This window comes from Vulpes lagopus, chromosome 13 (assembly GCF_018345385.1).
Source record: "Vulpes lagopus strain Blue_001 chromosome 13, ASM1834538v1, whole genome shotgun sequence".
Lineage (NCBI taxonomy): Eukaryota > Metazoa > Chordata > Mammalia > Carnivora > Canidae > Vulpes > Vulpes lagopus.
In genome coordinates, this window is record NC_054836.1 from 43,185,159 (window position 1) to 43,198,627 (window position 13,469).

General features: G+C 57.4%; 1 protein-coding gene across 6 annotated transcripts in view; it reads right to left on the reverse strand.

The window, feature by feature from the left end:
- CRHR2 (corticotropin releasing hormone receptor 2) overlaps nt 1-13,469 on the reverse strand; it is a 47,548-nt gene that overhangs the window by 22,711 nt on the left and 11,368 nt on the right. For 3 of the 6 annotated variants that reach the window (XM_041727332.1, XM_041727331.1, XM_041727336.1), the window contains exon 3: nt 8,639-8,764. In XM_041727332.1, the coding sequence (XP_041583266.1) occupies nt 8,639-8,764 (126 nt within the window). Of the gene's footprint in view, nt 1-8,638; nt 8,765-8,867; nt 9,075-11,821; nt 12,007-13,469 lie in introns of those variants that run through there. The other 3 variants (XM_041727335.1, XM_041727334.1, XM_041727333.1) reach the window with 2 other exon arrangements.

Sequence of the window (13,469 nt, forward strand, 5' to 3'; positions counted from 1 at the left end):
CGGGGGTCATCTGGCCACAGTCTGTTCCAGAAGACCCAACACCTTTTGCCACTTCCGCAGTGTCTTAGCCACTTCATGTCCAGATCCCCAGGACAGAAAATGCCTGAGGGGCCAGGTCTCCCACTCTCAGTCCCCTCACCGACCTGCCCTGGGAGCTGGGCTACTCCAGATACAGCCATGTCCTTCCTGTCTGGCTTGAGGCCTTGCTGGGAAACCTTTGCCCTTCGTCTTGGGTCATCTTTCTTATCTTTTATGGAAAAAAAATCTCGCCTGCCTGGACAAGGCCATGAATGCTGTAGGGCCTGACGAACTGCTTTTTGCCTCCAGTGAAGATACCACTTGGGGAAGCGTGGCACAGTCATGGTGCCAATAGCATCATTCCCCTGAGCTTCCCAAACAAGGTGCTTGTCCCTGAGCTAAAGCTCCTGCATTGCTCAGATGCTGCTGCAGCTAACTAGGGCTGGCCTGCTCCGGGGCCCAGCTGGAACATTTCCTGTCTTCGTCCCATCCCAGCCCATTGGTGGTGGGGGTGGCAGCTGGTGATGCTCCTCCAAGCTTCGAACCAGCTTGACCTAGAAGGAATGCTGGGCTGAGAGATGGGAAATCTGCCCACATCAACACAAACATCAGGTTGGGAAGGGCCTCCCAGAGCCAGCTGCTTATGACATCTGGGATGAGAGACAGGGAACTCCTAACCATTTCTTCAGTGCTGTGTGGACACTGCTCTTGGGGCCCTAACTGTCCACTGGGGCCTCCAAAAACCCTCAGTTCTTGATTTCCAAAGGACTTCTCACTCATGATGCCTTCCCATCATCCTCAAGGAGGCGTGGCAGGGGTAAATGTCTATACTTACGGTAGACACTGGGGAAACTGAGTCAAGGAGGTACAGAGCAGTTTAATGGAGCCCACACTGGGCCCAGGAAACAAGGAAGAGGTGTGACTGGAATCCACTCACAGTGTGAGATCACTGCCCTCCCCAGGGTTGGCGCAAGTGGGAGGAGGTGCCTACCACCCCCCACCTCCAGCCTCTATTGTGCGGGGCTTCCTCCTTCCAGTCATCCCTAGCAACGCTCAATGGGCTTGTCGCCATGACGCCGGTCTGTGGCCTGCACAGGGAAACAGGAGAAGGCGAACAAACGGGGGACCCCTGAGCCATAGACTTCTGTGGAGTGGAGGAACGTCAGGGTTGGGAGACCATGAGACTCATCAAGCTCACCCCCCACCTGCCCCAAAGAAGAGAAAGGCCTGCCCAACGGTGACATAAGCAGTCAGTGGCCTGGCCAGAATTAGAACAGGCTTTCAACCATAGTTGCTGTGAAGTAATGTGGGGTGAGGACATCTTTGGCTGGCAGATCTTCTCTTTACCTCGCTCCAGAGGCCTTTGGGGATCAGACCCTCTGGGTGTAGACAGACTGCTCCCTCCCACACCACCATCCAAGGGCCACAGACTTGCGATGGCTCAGAGATGACAGAGGGCACACCGTCCAGAAAGAGGCCAACCATCCTTGGCATGACCAGGACCGTCATCATCATCATCATCATCATCATCTCATCATCATCATCATCCTTATTCTGGGCCTTATTCTTTACTCCCCCTGCTGACAACACTCCAGCTGTCCACAGGAACCTCACGAGGCCTCACAGCGCCTCATGGGGACACCATATTTTCTGTCCCCCTCACACAGATGAGAGCACTGGGACTTGGATGAGGGGGACCTCCCCCATCACTCAGTGACTCAGGGCACAGCCAGGACTTAGATCCGCTCTCCTGAATCCGGGACCAGGGTTCCTCTTGCTCTCCCTCACCCCAACCTGCACCCCTGCAGGTGTGTGACAGGAGCTCCCCACCAGACTCTGGAGGGATGGTCCCTGAGAGTCACTGGGGGTGGAGCTTTGCTGTGGGGTTCCAGACTCTGCAGGTGGTTGCTGGGGGGGTGGGGGGGTGGGGAGGGAAGGAAAGAGTGCTGTAGCTCTAACTATACTGAGCTAGGAGGGAGAAGAGGGGGAGGGGAGGGTTAGAGTTCTCAGCCAGCCTGGATTTAGATTTCAAAGGTCCGTCCTGAAAATCAAGCAGCGTTGCACCAGAATGTTCTGTTCCTGCCCCACGGGGCTATGGATAAGCGGCTGGGAGTGCTAACAACAGCAGAATTGAGGCCCATGCCCTGGACTAGCATTCAAAGCCTTCGTGCCTCCATTCCCTCTACCCTCCAGTGGGCACGTCACTGGTCCAATTTTATAAGGCCCTATCCAACAACACTTCCTCTGGGAAGTCTTCCCAGCTTACTTTCCCTCCTCTTGGAATCAACCTACTCCCATGTGTCTTATAATCTTGACTGTGCTATTTCACTTAAGAGCAACTATCAGAGAGCTCTTTTCAAGAATCTCTCTGTCTCTCTGTCTCTGTCTCTGTCTCTGTCTCTCTCTCTCTCTCTCTCTCTCTCTCTCTCTCTCTCGGCACCTGGGTGGCTCAGGTGGTTAAGCATTCGACTCTTGATTTCAGCTCAGGTCATGATCTCAGGGTTGTGAGATGGAGCCCTGCGTTGAGCTCTACTCTGGGCATGAGCTTGCTTGGGATTCTCTCCCTCTGCCTTCTGCCCATTAGTGCACTCTCTAAGTAAATAAAATCTTAAAAAAAAAAAAAAGTATCTTTGTCTCTTTCCCTCTAGAACAGAAGCCCTGGGAAGGCTCAGGTGTTCCGCATGTTTGAAGAGCTTGTTTCCAGTAAGAAGAGGGCAATCCTCTCACGAACCCAATAAGAGGTAAGCCTGGGCAGGAAACAGACCGGTAAGCAGCTGGAGGTTTCCTGGAAGAGAGGGAGGGGGATCAGGAGTGGTTGCACCTCTGGTCCTCTCTGTGATGAAGGGTCCTCCTCAGGCAGGTGGACCATCATGCCTCTCGGCCACCTAGGCCTATGCCTGCAGAGGCGGAAAAATGCTAGAGCAAGGGCCAAGAGCTCTCAGCCAGCAGAGGCCATTCTGTGCCCTGGCTTTCTGAGGGACCCTGGTTTTTTCCTTCCTGGGCCAGTCATCCTCCACCCCTAAGCAGCAGGGGAGCAGAGGGGAGGGGAGGGCTGGACTCAAACAGAAAGCCCTGCAGCTGGGGAGCTCTGGAGCATGCAGATGGCCAGAGGAGTAGCCACTCTACTCTCTCTTCCCTCCTCCTCCTCTTAGCCAAACCCTGAGTGACGGCCAGGCACGGCCCACTTTCTCTCTCTCCCAGCACCAAAACCACCCTGACACAGGGTTATTAACTCCTTGCCCCTGGGCCTCGGGGCAAGGTCTCAGAATACCAACAGGTCTCACTGGGGACTGAGAATGTAGACCTGAGTTTCTACATTCCCAGCTTCTACTTCCTCAGCCCAGAGGGGAGGCTCTATTTGGAACCCTCCCTGAGGCTCATGCCCTCATACCACACAAATATGACTCTACCGCTTCAAGACCTTCAAGAATTACTCCCACCTCCCCCCAGGAAGCTTTCCAGGAATGTCCCAGTGCCCACCAAGCCCCTCTTTCCAATCCCTGACTGTTGGTTTGGGTGAGTCTGGTCTTGAAGTAGCCTGGGGTTCTCTGAGGGGAGGGCTCAGCCCTTCCTATTACCAGGTCCCCTCAGTGCTGAAGACAAGCAGACAGACCCCATGGGAAGATACCTCTGGCTGGGGACCCCTCAGTTTGTGTTTCCAACACAGGCAGTGCTTCAGCATGTCTCTAAAGTGGGGTTCTGAGAAGTAGGCACCCCCAGCCCTCTCCAAGGGGTTAGGTCAGGTGGGGTGTCTTTTTTTCCCCTGGTCCCGGCAGATGCCTCGGTACACTTGAGCCCAGTAGTTGCCAACAGGATATGGGGAGGAGGGAGCCTGAGAGCCAGAGACTGAGGCTGAACTGCGCTGGGCTTAGTAATTCCGCAGGAGGAAAATGAGCCATGTCCAGGAGGGAGCAGGACTTCCCCTTGCAGCCAGGAGGGCCGCAGGAGTGGGTGGGAGGAGGTGCCTGGCAGGAGGAGGTGCTGGGGCTGGCGGGATCAAATGAGGGATGGGACGAGGGAGAGACGGAAGGATTGAGGGAGGAGGGAGGGGAGGGGAGGGAGAGGGGGAAGGGAGAAATGGAGGGAGGAAGACAGCTGGAGAGGGAGGAATGAGGGAGGGCAGGAGGGAGAGAGCCGCAGATAGAAAATAAGAGAGAAGCTGGACAGAGACAGACACGTAGAAGGAAACAGAAAATACATCCAAAGACAAGGAGGGAGCCATACAGAGAGACAGACAGAGACAGACACGGGGACGCACAGACAGGCACACGCAGACATGGGCTCAGAGCCTGCACAGGGGAATATACAGGCGGGAGGAAATGGAGTATATTGCCTACTCTGGATTCATCCATTTCCCTTCTCCTTGCAGACGGGGAGACTGAGGCTCAGGAAGGGGATCAGACTCGCTCCAGACACTACGATAGTTTTGGAGTGGCCCAGAATTTGCACCTGCATCCTCTATGGGCTCGGAGAAACCTGGGGGGAGGCAGAGGCCCCCTCCTGTCCCGGAACTGCCAAGTCCTCAGCTTCCAGGTCCCCACCCAGAGTGTGTGACCTAGAGCCCCCCACATTTTCCCACCCTGTCAGATGCACTTGCCCCCACTAGGGGCCTGAGTGAGCTGGGAGGGGGCGGTCCCTAAAGTGGAGACAGGCAGAAAGCCTCCTGGCAGCCACTGCAAGAAAGCTCCGGCACCCTGGGCGGTGTGGGCAGCAGGACTGTGGCCCATCCATTGGCCAGGTCTGACTCAGGGGGACTGAGGTCCCCTCACTGAGCCAGCTCTGCCCTGAGCCCTTGGCTGGGGGCCCAGACCCGGTTCTCCAGCCCTCTCAGTGATTCCACAACTCCTTGATATCCTTGCAGCTAACCCCTTCTCTGTTGAAGCCAGCACACTTGCTTTCTGAGAGTCGGAATCCCTACTCTGTCACAGGCTGTGTGACTTTCAGAAAGTCAATTTTTCTCTGTGCCTCCATTTCCCCACGTGCAATAGGAGGACAAATACCACATCTCCATTAAACGGTCAGCGCGCTGGTCAATGCGTTAACGCAGGTCAAAGGACAGCACAGACACATGGAGCCTGGGCCAGAGAAGCGTGGGTGGTGGGGAGAGCCTGGAGGGAACTTGGACACACTGACATTGATCGTGGTTTTGCAGGGACGAGCGTGTGTGGTCATGGACAAGTCCCATCCCTTCCCTGCCTGTCCTGCATCTGGAAATAGTCTCTATTGGTGGATGGAACTTATCAAGGCTCTGAACGGGCCTCCAAACCTGCCCCCTGCGGCAGCCAGCTGACCACGCACCGAAGAATGCCTTGCCCCAGCAGGATGCGCTCCCCAGGCTTTCCCCTTGCAGCCAACTGCGTGCTGGATGGACATCTGCCCTCAGACGTCCCTCCATTTCCCTAGGGATGACATATCCCCACCTATGCTCAGCATTTTCCAGGTGTCATCCCGGACTCCTCCCGTGTCCCCATCCCAGTCCAGTCCTGTGCATTCCATGTACCCAAGGTCTCCCGCATCTGTCCCCTCCTTGGCCCACCCCCCTCCCCTGCCCCACAGTCTCCATTTGCCTTGGGCCAGGAGTAGTAGCCTCCTAACCCCTCCTCCTGTCTGTAGAGGCCCCGCGCCCCAAAGCTGAACCCCTCTGCCCCAGGCTCCCTCCCGCACGGAGGCGAGGTCCTCCGCAATGCCCTGCTCCATCTGACCAACATCCACCCGTGTGCTCTCATCTGTTTCTTTCTCCTCCTACGTGTCCTGCAACACTCACCAGTCCCGAGCCACAAAGCGCGATTCCATCTTCTCCCGTAAGCCTGTTAACACTTTCACCTGTCCCCACCTAAAATCCCACCTGTCCCCAGAAGTCCAGCTCAGGGGGCTCAGCCCCACCCTCCATCCTGCAGGGTGGAGGCACGAGTCCTTCTTCTGTCCCTTTAAACTATCCCCAAGGGCAGCCCTGGTGGCTCAGCGGTTTAGCGCCACCTTCAGCCCAGGGTGTGATCCTGGCGACCAGGGATGGAGTCCTATGGAGTCCCTGCGTGGAGCCTGCTTCTCCCTCTGCCTGTGTCTCTGCCTCAGTGTGTGTGTGTCTCTCATGAATATATAAAATGTTTTTTTAAAAAAACTATCCCTAAGCAGAGTCTCTTCTGGAGGCAGTACTGCCCTGTGGTTAGGAGTGAGGGCTGTGGATTCCCGAGCCTCAGTTTTCCTGTCCGTGATATGGGTGTAAAAGCAGTATTTATCTCAGGAGGTGGGGATGAGTGGGACCACGTGTGCAAAGCTCTCTCCGTGGCAGCTGGCACCCGGACTATGATCCACGCTTGGTAGCTTTGCAGCAGATTCTCTGTGCTCAGCTGAGTGGAAGAAAGTTCACGGGGCCTAACGACTTGGGCTGCTATCTAGCCCCGGGAATGCGGCCCTCTAAAGAATGAGGCTTCAGTGGGGGTTTGGCTGTAGCAGAGCAAAACTGGAAGAGGAGCCAGACCCTTCCTCCTCTTCCCCAAGGCTTCTCAGAGGAGCTGTCTTCCTCTCTGCGTGCTTTGTCAAGGAAGGATCCCACCGAAAAGACAAACAGGGCGAGAGGAAGCAGTGGCCAGGAGGCAGGGCAGGGGGAACAATCACCACATTTCCGCTGCCATTAGCTTCTCTGCTCTTCCCACCTGAACTGGCCGCACTGGCTAATGGCAGTGCTCCCAGCACCCCATGCTCCTGTTCCCCAGCAGCTATAGTGTGGGCAGCACTTTGGTCTAAATGAAGAAAATTGCTCATTAGATACCAGGAGTTAATTGGCACTATATTTGCCAACCTCAGTGGCGCCCTGACCTCAGCCTCTCGCTTGATATGACATGATTTGGTATGTGCTCCAGCACCGCCTTTGGGGAGTCTTCCCTGTCTCGCCTGACCCCTTCCCCCATCCTACAACCCCCTTGCTCTCCTGCATCGGGGCATTCATCACTCTGTACTTCTCTTGTCTCTTGCAATCATGAGCCAGAGGGCCTCAATGACAGTGGGGTGGCTGGCGCATAGTAGCTGATTAATAAACTGATTAAAGAAACACTGTGCTCTGCTCTGAAGAAGAGACCCAGGCCCTGCCTTCGGGGAGCTCCAGGCTGGTGGGGAGAACAGGAGGCTGAGGTAGGAACCAGAGCAGAGTTCCCTTAGGTCCACGGCTATGGGGTTGAGATGCCTCATCACCTCACTTGGCCCTTTGTCCCCAGGCCCAGTCTGAACCAGAGATCCTATAATCTTGTGATCCAGCTCATGGGACCCTAAAAGTGAAGTTTTATAATCTCAGGCCTGGAAAGGAGCATGGAAACCATTCCTTCTGCTTTTCCACGTCCTGGATCAGGGACCCCACTTCCTCCCAGAGAGGTCTGTTTTAATCTAGATGGGAAGCACATCCTCAGATAACGCAGAAATCTTCCTCAGCGGCTCTCCTACCTCTACCACCCACTTCAATAGGAGCACCTCAGCTGCTGGACTCCTCAGAGCAGGGCTCTTCCCCGGGCTCACCGGAGTCCTCCACTGATGCAGACAAGGGAGTGCTGCTTAGCATCAGATGCAGGCACAGCTATTTTGCTCTCTAACCATCACTTTTAATGAAAGCCTCAGCTCTGAGAGTTTGGACAGGTGTGTGTGTGTGTGTGCGTGTGATGGGAGAGCTGTGCTGCTCTTCAGACGCAGACTTGCCGAGAGAGGTTGCTATGATGATTCCAGGAAGAGGGGCCTCAGAAAAGCAGCCCCCACCGGCCTGAGGGTCTCGGGAGGACCTCTCTCTGCTGGTGGGGTGGGGCTAGAGATGTGAGTGGCCTGGCAAGGTGGGCCAGCGCATACTGCCTCCTGTAGACTTATAAGCACCCATCAGACCTTCCACGGGGCATAGACTCTCCCCCATCCCCAGTGAATTACCCCACCTGGATGCTCTGTGACTAGCAGCTCCTGCTACCGCCTTCCCCAGAATGTCAAGCCAGCCAGTGATGTGCCAGGAGGAAGGAGGGCGCAGCTCTCTGGGAGATGGGGGGTGGTCCTGATTCACGCATTACCTGGACAGTGGGAGTAACGCTGCCCAGGAGCCCTGACTCACAGCCCCGAGGGCCAGTCTGGGACATCCAGGTAGGGATGCGGTGACACCCACACGCTCGGGCCCAGAACCCTCCACGCTCTGCATGCGCCCACCCAACACAAGTGCTCACCCCATCTTTCCTGGCTCCTGCCCTCCTTCCTCTCTGGTAGAAAGAGTCTGATGGCGGCACTCACGGTGGGGGGGGGGGGGGGGGGGGGGGGTATATGCGCCCCCAACCGTGGCGTGAGCAGCATTGGCTAAACAAAGGGGGTGTGGACCTGCAGGCACCGAGTAGAGCGCTTTGCCCTCAAAGGGAAGGCAACCCTCCCTCTGCCCTCCGGGGCTGGTCACCGTCCGGCTGAGGTCTGGGGCGGCAGTGGGGCAGGGGACACGGGGGGCGCCCCCGCGCGGAGAAGCGGCCCTCGACGCCTGCGCACCGCCCCGGGGTCGCCCTGGGGCCTCCGACGCCGCCGAGCCGTCCCGCTCGCTGAGCCGCTCTTCCGGGGGCGCCGGGCCGGGAGGATGGGGTGGGGGGTGGGGTGGGGTGGGGTGGGGGGCACTCACGGGTCGTGTTGTACTTGACGCCGTTGAAGTACTCGGGACACGGCCTCTCCACCAGGGCGCCCGCCGCGCTCCGGGGCCAGCACGTCCCGATCTGGTCCAGGGTCGTGTTGCAGTAGGAGTAGGGACCTGGGGCGGGTGCAGGGGAGAGGCGCTCAGCGGGGCCGGCCGGGCGGGGGCCGGGCGGGGGCGGGGGCCGGGGCCGGGCCGGGGCGCCCTCCGCCGCGCCTACCCTGGGGCTCGGCGGGCGGCCCCCAGCCGTCCAGGAGCAGCTCCTCGGCCAGCGCCAGGCTGCAGTTGGCCTCCAGCAGGCTGTGCAGCAGCGCCGCGTCCATCGCGCCCCGGAGCCGCGCGCCGACCCGGAGCCAGCGTGGGTGCGCGCCCGGCCCGCCCCGCCCCGCAGCCTCGACCGCCGGGCGCCCCAGCGGACCCCGCCGAGAGCAGCCGCGGAGCGCGGGTCCGCACTCGGCCGCGGCCAATGGCGGCGCCAGGGGGCGGGGCCCGGCCTCCCGCGCCCCCACCTCGCCGCGCCCCCGGGGCCCCCCGGCCCCACCCCGGCCCCGCCCGGAGTCCGCTGCTCCCGCCCCGGAGGGCCGCGGGGGGCCCGGGGGGCGGGGCGCCCCGTCCGAGGATCGAGGGAGGATCGAGGACCGCAGGATCGCAGGATCGCAGGTCCCCGGGGCTGCAGGCGCCGCCACTGCGCTCCCGCCCCGCGCGCGCCGACGAGCCTCTGCAGCGCCCCCCAACCCGGAGCCTTCCACGCTGAGCCCGGACGCTGCGGGAGCCGAGGGTCCGCGTGCCCATCCCGCTCCAGAAAGGCCCTTGTGGGCCTGTGGGACCGAAGTGGATCGCAGGGGCTTCGAGGGCGGCGGGAGGCCGTGGAGAGGTCTAGTGCGATCCCGTGGCCCGAAGGGGCGAGCGCGGACCAGGCCGTGGGGCTGGGGTGCAGGGAGGTCCCCGAGCACAACCTGCCCTGGCGAGGAGGGGCTGGAGAGGCGAGTGGAAGCCCGAGGCAGGCAGAGCACCAGGTCCCCCTCGGGTGACTGGGAGCGGACAGGGCTGTCACTTAATAAGGGGGGGGGGGGGGATCGAGGGGAGAAATTGGCTGAAATTATCTGGAGGACTTCAAATACCCTGGTCTTACTGCCCTGAGCTCGAGGGGAAGTAAAGTGAAAACCTGTTTCTGTTCCTTTTGATTTGGCCTGGGCCCCTGAAACTGCTTTCCATGCCTGTGCGTGCGTGTGTGTGTGTGTGTGTGTGTGTGTGTGTAGGACCTACACATCTTTTTTTTTTCTTTAAGATTTTATTTATTCATGAGAGAGACAGAGAGAGAGACAGAGGCAGAGACACAGGCAGAGGGAGAAGCAGGCTCCATGCAAGGAGCCCGATGTGGGATCCCGAGACCCCAGGATCATGCCCTGGGCCAAAGGCAGGCGCTAAACCGCTGAGCCACCCAGGGATCCCGGACCTACACATCATCAGAAGGAATCTGCCCAGGCCCACTCAGGACTGCTGGCTCCATAATTTGTACTGGCTCCAGTGTGGGATTGCCCAAGGTGGGCCAGCTGCTCACGCCAGCTGAGTTGGGGGAGGGTGGGGGACAGATCCCGGCTCAGGAGACAGGGCCTGGGTATGTGTGGTACACCTCAAACTCAGGCTGGGTTCTGCTCTTGCCTCTATGGCTAGTCTCCCTGCATGTTACCCCAATTCTTGCCCTCTTTTGGGGGGCCAAGGGTGAAATGTTCTCTGAGGCTCCTGCCAGCCTTGAGAGTCTCTGGCTCTGAGTTATGAGATGCAGAGACTGAGGAAGATGTAGGAATGTGTGTGAGTGTGTGCTGAGTGTCTCTATCTTCAGAGGGCAGGGGGAGCTGGGGCCCGGACCCAGCTGGGCTGGAGGTCCCAGGGGAACTAGTCTTGTCCTCCCCCGTGCTGGCCTCCACCGGAAACAAAGCTGCCAGGGAAGGCCGGTAGCACCCTGTACTAGCACTATGCCCTAACAGACAGAGGGGAAGAGGTGGGCTGGGCTGCCTTTGTGTGCTCCCGTGTCCCCAGCCTCCATAGGAATGCTTTTGTCATTGCCAAGGCAGAGCCAGAGAGCCAGAGAGCACTGAGCCTAGGGATGAACCCTGGATTCTCTCCAGGGCTAGCTGACTGGCAGGTACCAGGTGGAGATCACCCAGCCAGGTCTGTCCTCTGCCTCTTGAATGGACAGTTAGAGCCCTTGGCTCAGCTCTGGGCAGCAGCAGAGGCAAAGATCCCTTGGTGTTCATAATAGCCTGTGCCAGGAGCAGGGGAGGACAAGTTGAGCCCCAACCTCAGCTTCAGACCTCTGCATAGTCCTGTCCCCCGGTCCAGGCTGAGCCCTACCCCGCAGGGTCCCATATAGGCTAGAGTGTGGCTGGCAGGGTCAGCCTATGTCTTCACTGGGAAATAGTCTCATTCATGCTCAAAGGAGGGCCCTCCACACACCGATCACAGTATAGGGGAAAAGAGAGAAACCAAGCTAAGTTATTAATGTGCTTATCATCAGAGCCACTGCACAGGGGTGGCGAGGACCCAATGACCGGAGGCCAATGACTTCTCGCCTCAAATGCAGCTTTCTGCAGAGTAGGATGGCCTGGGAGACTTGGATTGCTCCTAACGGGGAGAGCGCATGCCCAAAAGATTCCTCTGGGAAGTGACTATTCCAGTGGCAGAACCAAAGGCTGGGCCTGCACACAGACCCACAGACCCAAGGTGCCCGGGTTTCTGGGACGCAGGGCCATTTCTACGTGGATCCTATTATGATGAGCGTAACTGTCTGTTATTCTAGATGTGACACAGAGGGGACTGAAGGAGCAGCTTTGGAACAAGTTGACTTTATAGCTCACTTGAGTGTTCGTAGGTAGGTAACCGAGGAAGAGATTGTAGAGAGCTAAAAATGTCCTCAATTAGATTAAATCCGACTATAAATAAACAAAGTCTGGGCCAGCAAGAACGCTAACTGAGGAAGCAGTGGGGAATGGCAGGTCCCTGGGACGGAGATAGGCTTGCAGGCCAGGCACTGGGGGGGAGGTATTGGGATAGTTGTGTACCCCCAGGCCAGTGAGACAGGCTGCAAGTAAGTCTGGGGAAGCATGACAGGTGCTGGGGAAGATAGCCATGGGTCAGGAGCAGCATGGGGCGAGGCAGGTGCCCCTGGCCCACCTCTCACGTCAGCTGCCGTGGCAGTGGACGGTTTCAGGCGAGCTTGGACACACACGGTGGTCCTTCGGTGCAGAGCTGAATAGGCACGCCGAGCGTGCTGGAAACGCACACTGAGTCCTGCTGTCACGTGTCTTTGCAGCATCACACACATTCTCTCAGTCATCCCACCGTCCATCACATGTCAGCTGGAAAATAGGGTTTAAGGGGACAGACTCTGTCTCTGCCTCTCTACAGGGCTATGCTCGGTCAGATTGAAGACACGAGGAACAGGCAGTTATGGGTCAAGGTTGTGGGGTTTACTGGGAATTATAATGGGACTGCGGAGGGTGTGGAGTCTTGGGAGAGGCCAGAGGGTGCCCCACGCTTGCCTGGTGGCGCTGGAGACAGTGCCCCCGGGCCCGACAGTCCTCCCCTACACATCCCCCTCTACCTTGGCACAGTGGAGGATGGCCAAGGGAAGATGATATCTTCCAGTTCAACCGTGGAACCAGGCAGGGTCCTCAGCAACCTTCCAAGCCCACATTCTCATTTACAGATGGACAAAGGGAACTTCTGCCTCCCACCCCCCTGGGCCACCTTCCCCTCTGCACCAGTCACACTCGGCTCCCTGTCTGTTCCACTAGGCAGACAAAGTGATTTTTCTACAATTAAGATTATTGTATTCTTCCCCTATGAGTGGCTCCCCGTTGCCCTCAGGATGGAGCTCAGCTCTTATGCACTGCAAAGAACACTCTCCCGGATTCTCTATCCTTCATGCTCTCCCTCTTGCCAACTTCAGATGCTCTTTGGACCAACTCATCATTCCCTGGAACCATTCTATAGCTCTGCAGCTCTGCATGTGCTGTTCCCTCTGCTAGGAAAGCCTTTAGCCACTCTTCACTCCAGTTAGCCTAGCTGACTCCCCCTTGCCCTTCAAACATTCAGCGTGGCCTTCTGGTCTGAGTATGGTCTGAGTTGGGTGGCCCTCCTAGGGGTCTCCATCTTTTGGGGCTGGTCTATGTCACACCAAGGTTGTTGGGTTTTCTACTGTCTTCTCTACCAGCCCATGGCTCCCTGAGGGCAGGGCTGGTCATGTTCACTAGCTAGTTCCCAGCACCCATCAGAAGGCTCCAGGCCTTGGCAGCAGCTCTGTCTTCCTGGCCAAGGCTCTCTTCCCGTTTGGCCAGCCCTGGTGTGTGTGTGTGTGTGTATAGATGTGTGCATGCATGCATGCACATGTTGGATTGGGGAATTATTTTGTTTCAAGGGATCCTTGAATCCATTTGGGTCCTTATATTGCCTATGGACTGAATAAATAATGTGCATTACCATCTATGCCCTATTAGGTGCCTCTGAGATGAACAAAACAGAAATAATCCATTTAAAGCCTGCCTGAAGTCCCCTGTGATTATGTGTGGTTCTCCTTTATCTGGACCTCAGAGGCATACAGTTTAACTGGTCATAGCCTTTGATTTATGACCACCTGTCATCATTAGCCCAAACATGGCCTAACTTCATTTTATTTTAGTTTTTTATTTATGGAAGTTCGAATGTAGTAGTAAATATAAGGAATCTATCACCAAATCGAAACCCAGATCCTTGCCAATCACTTACATATTTATCTAAATACTCCTTCCCCAGGGGGAGCATTCTCTTAAATATTTATCAT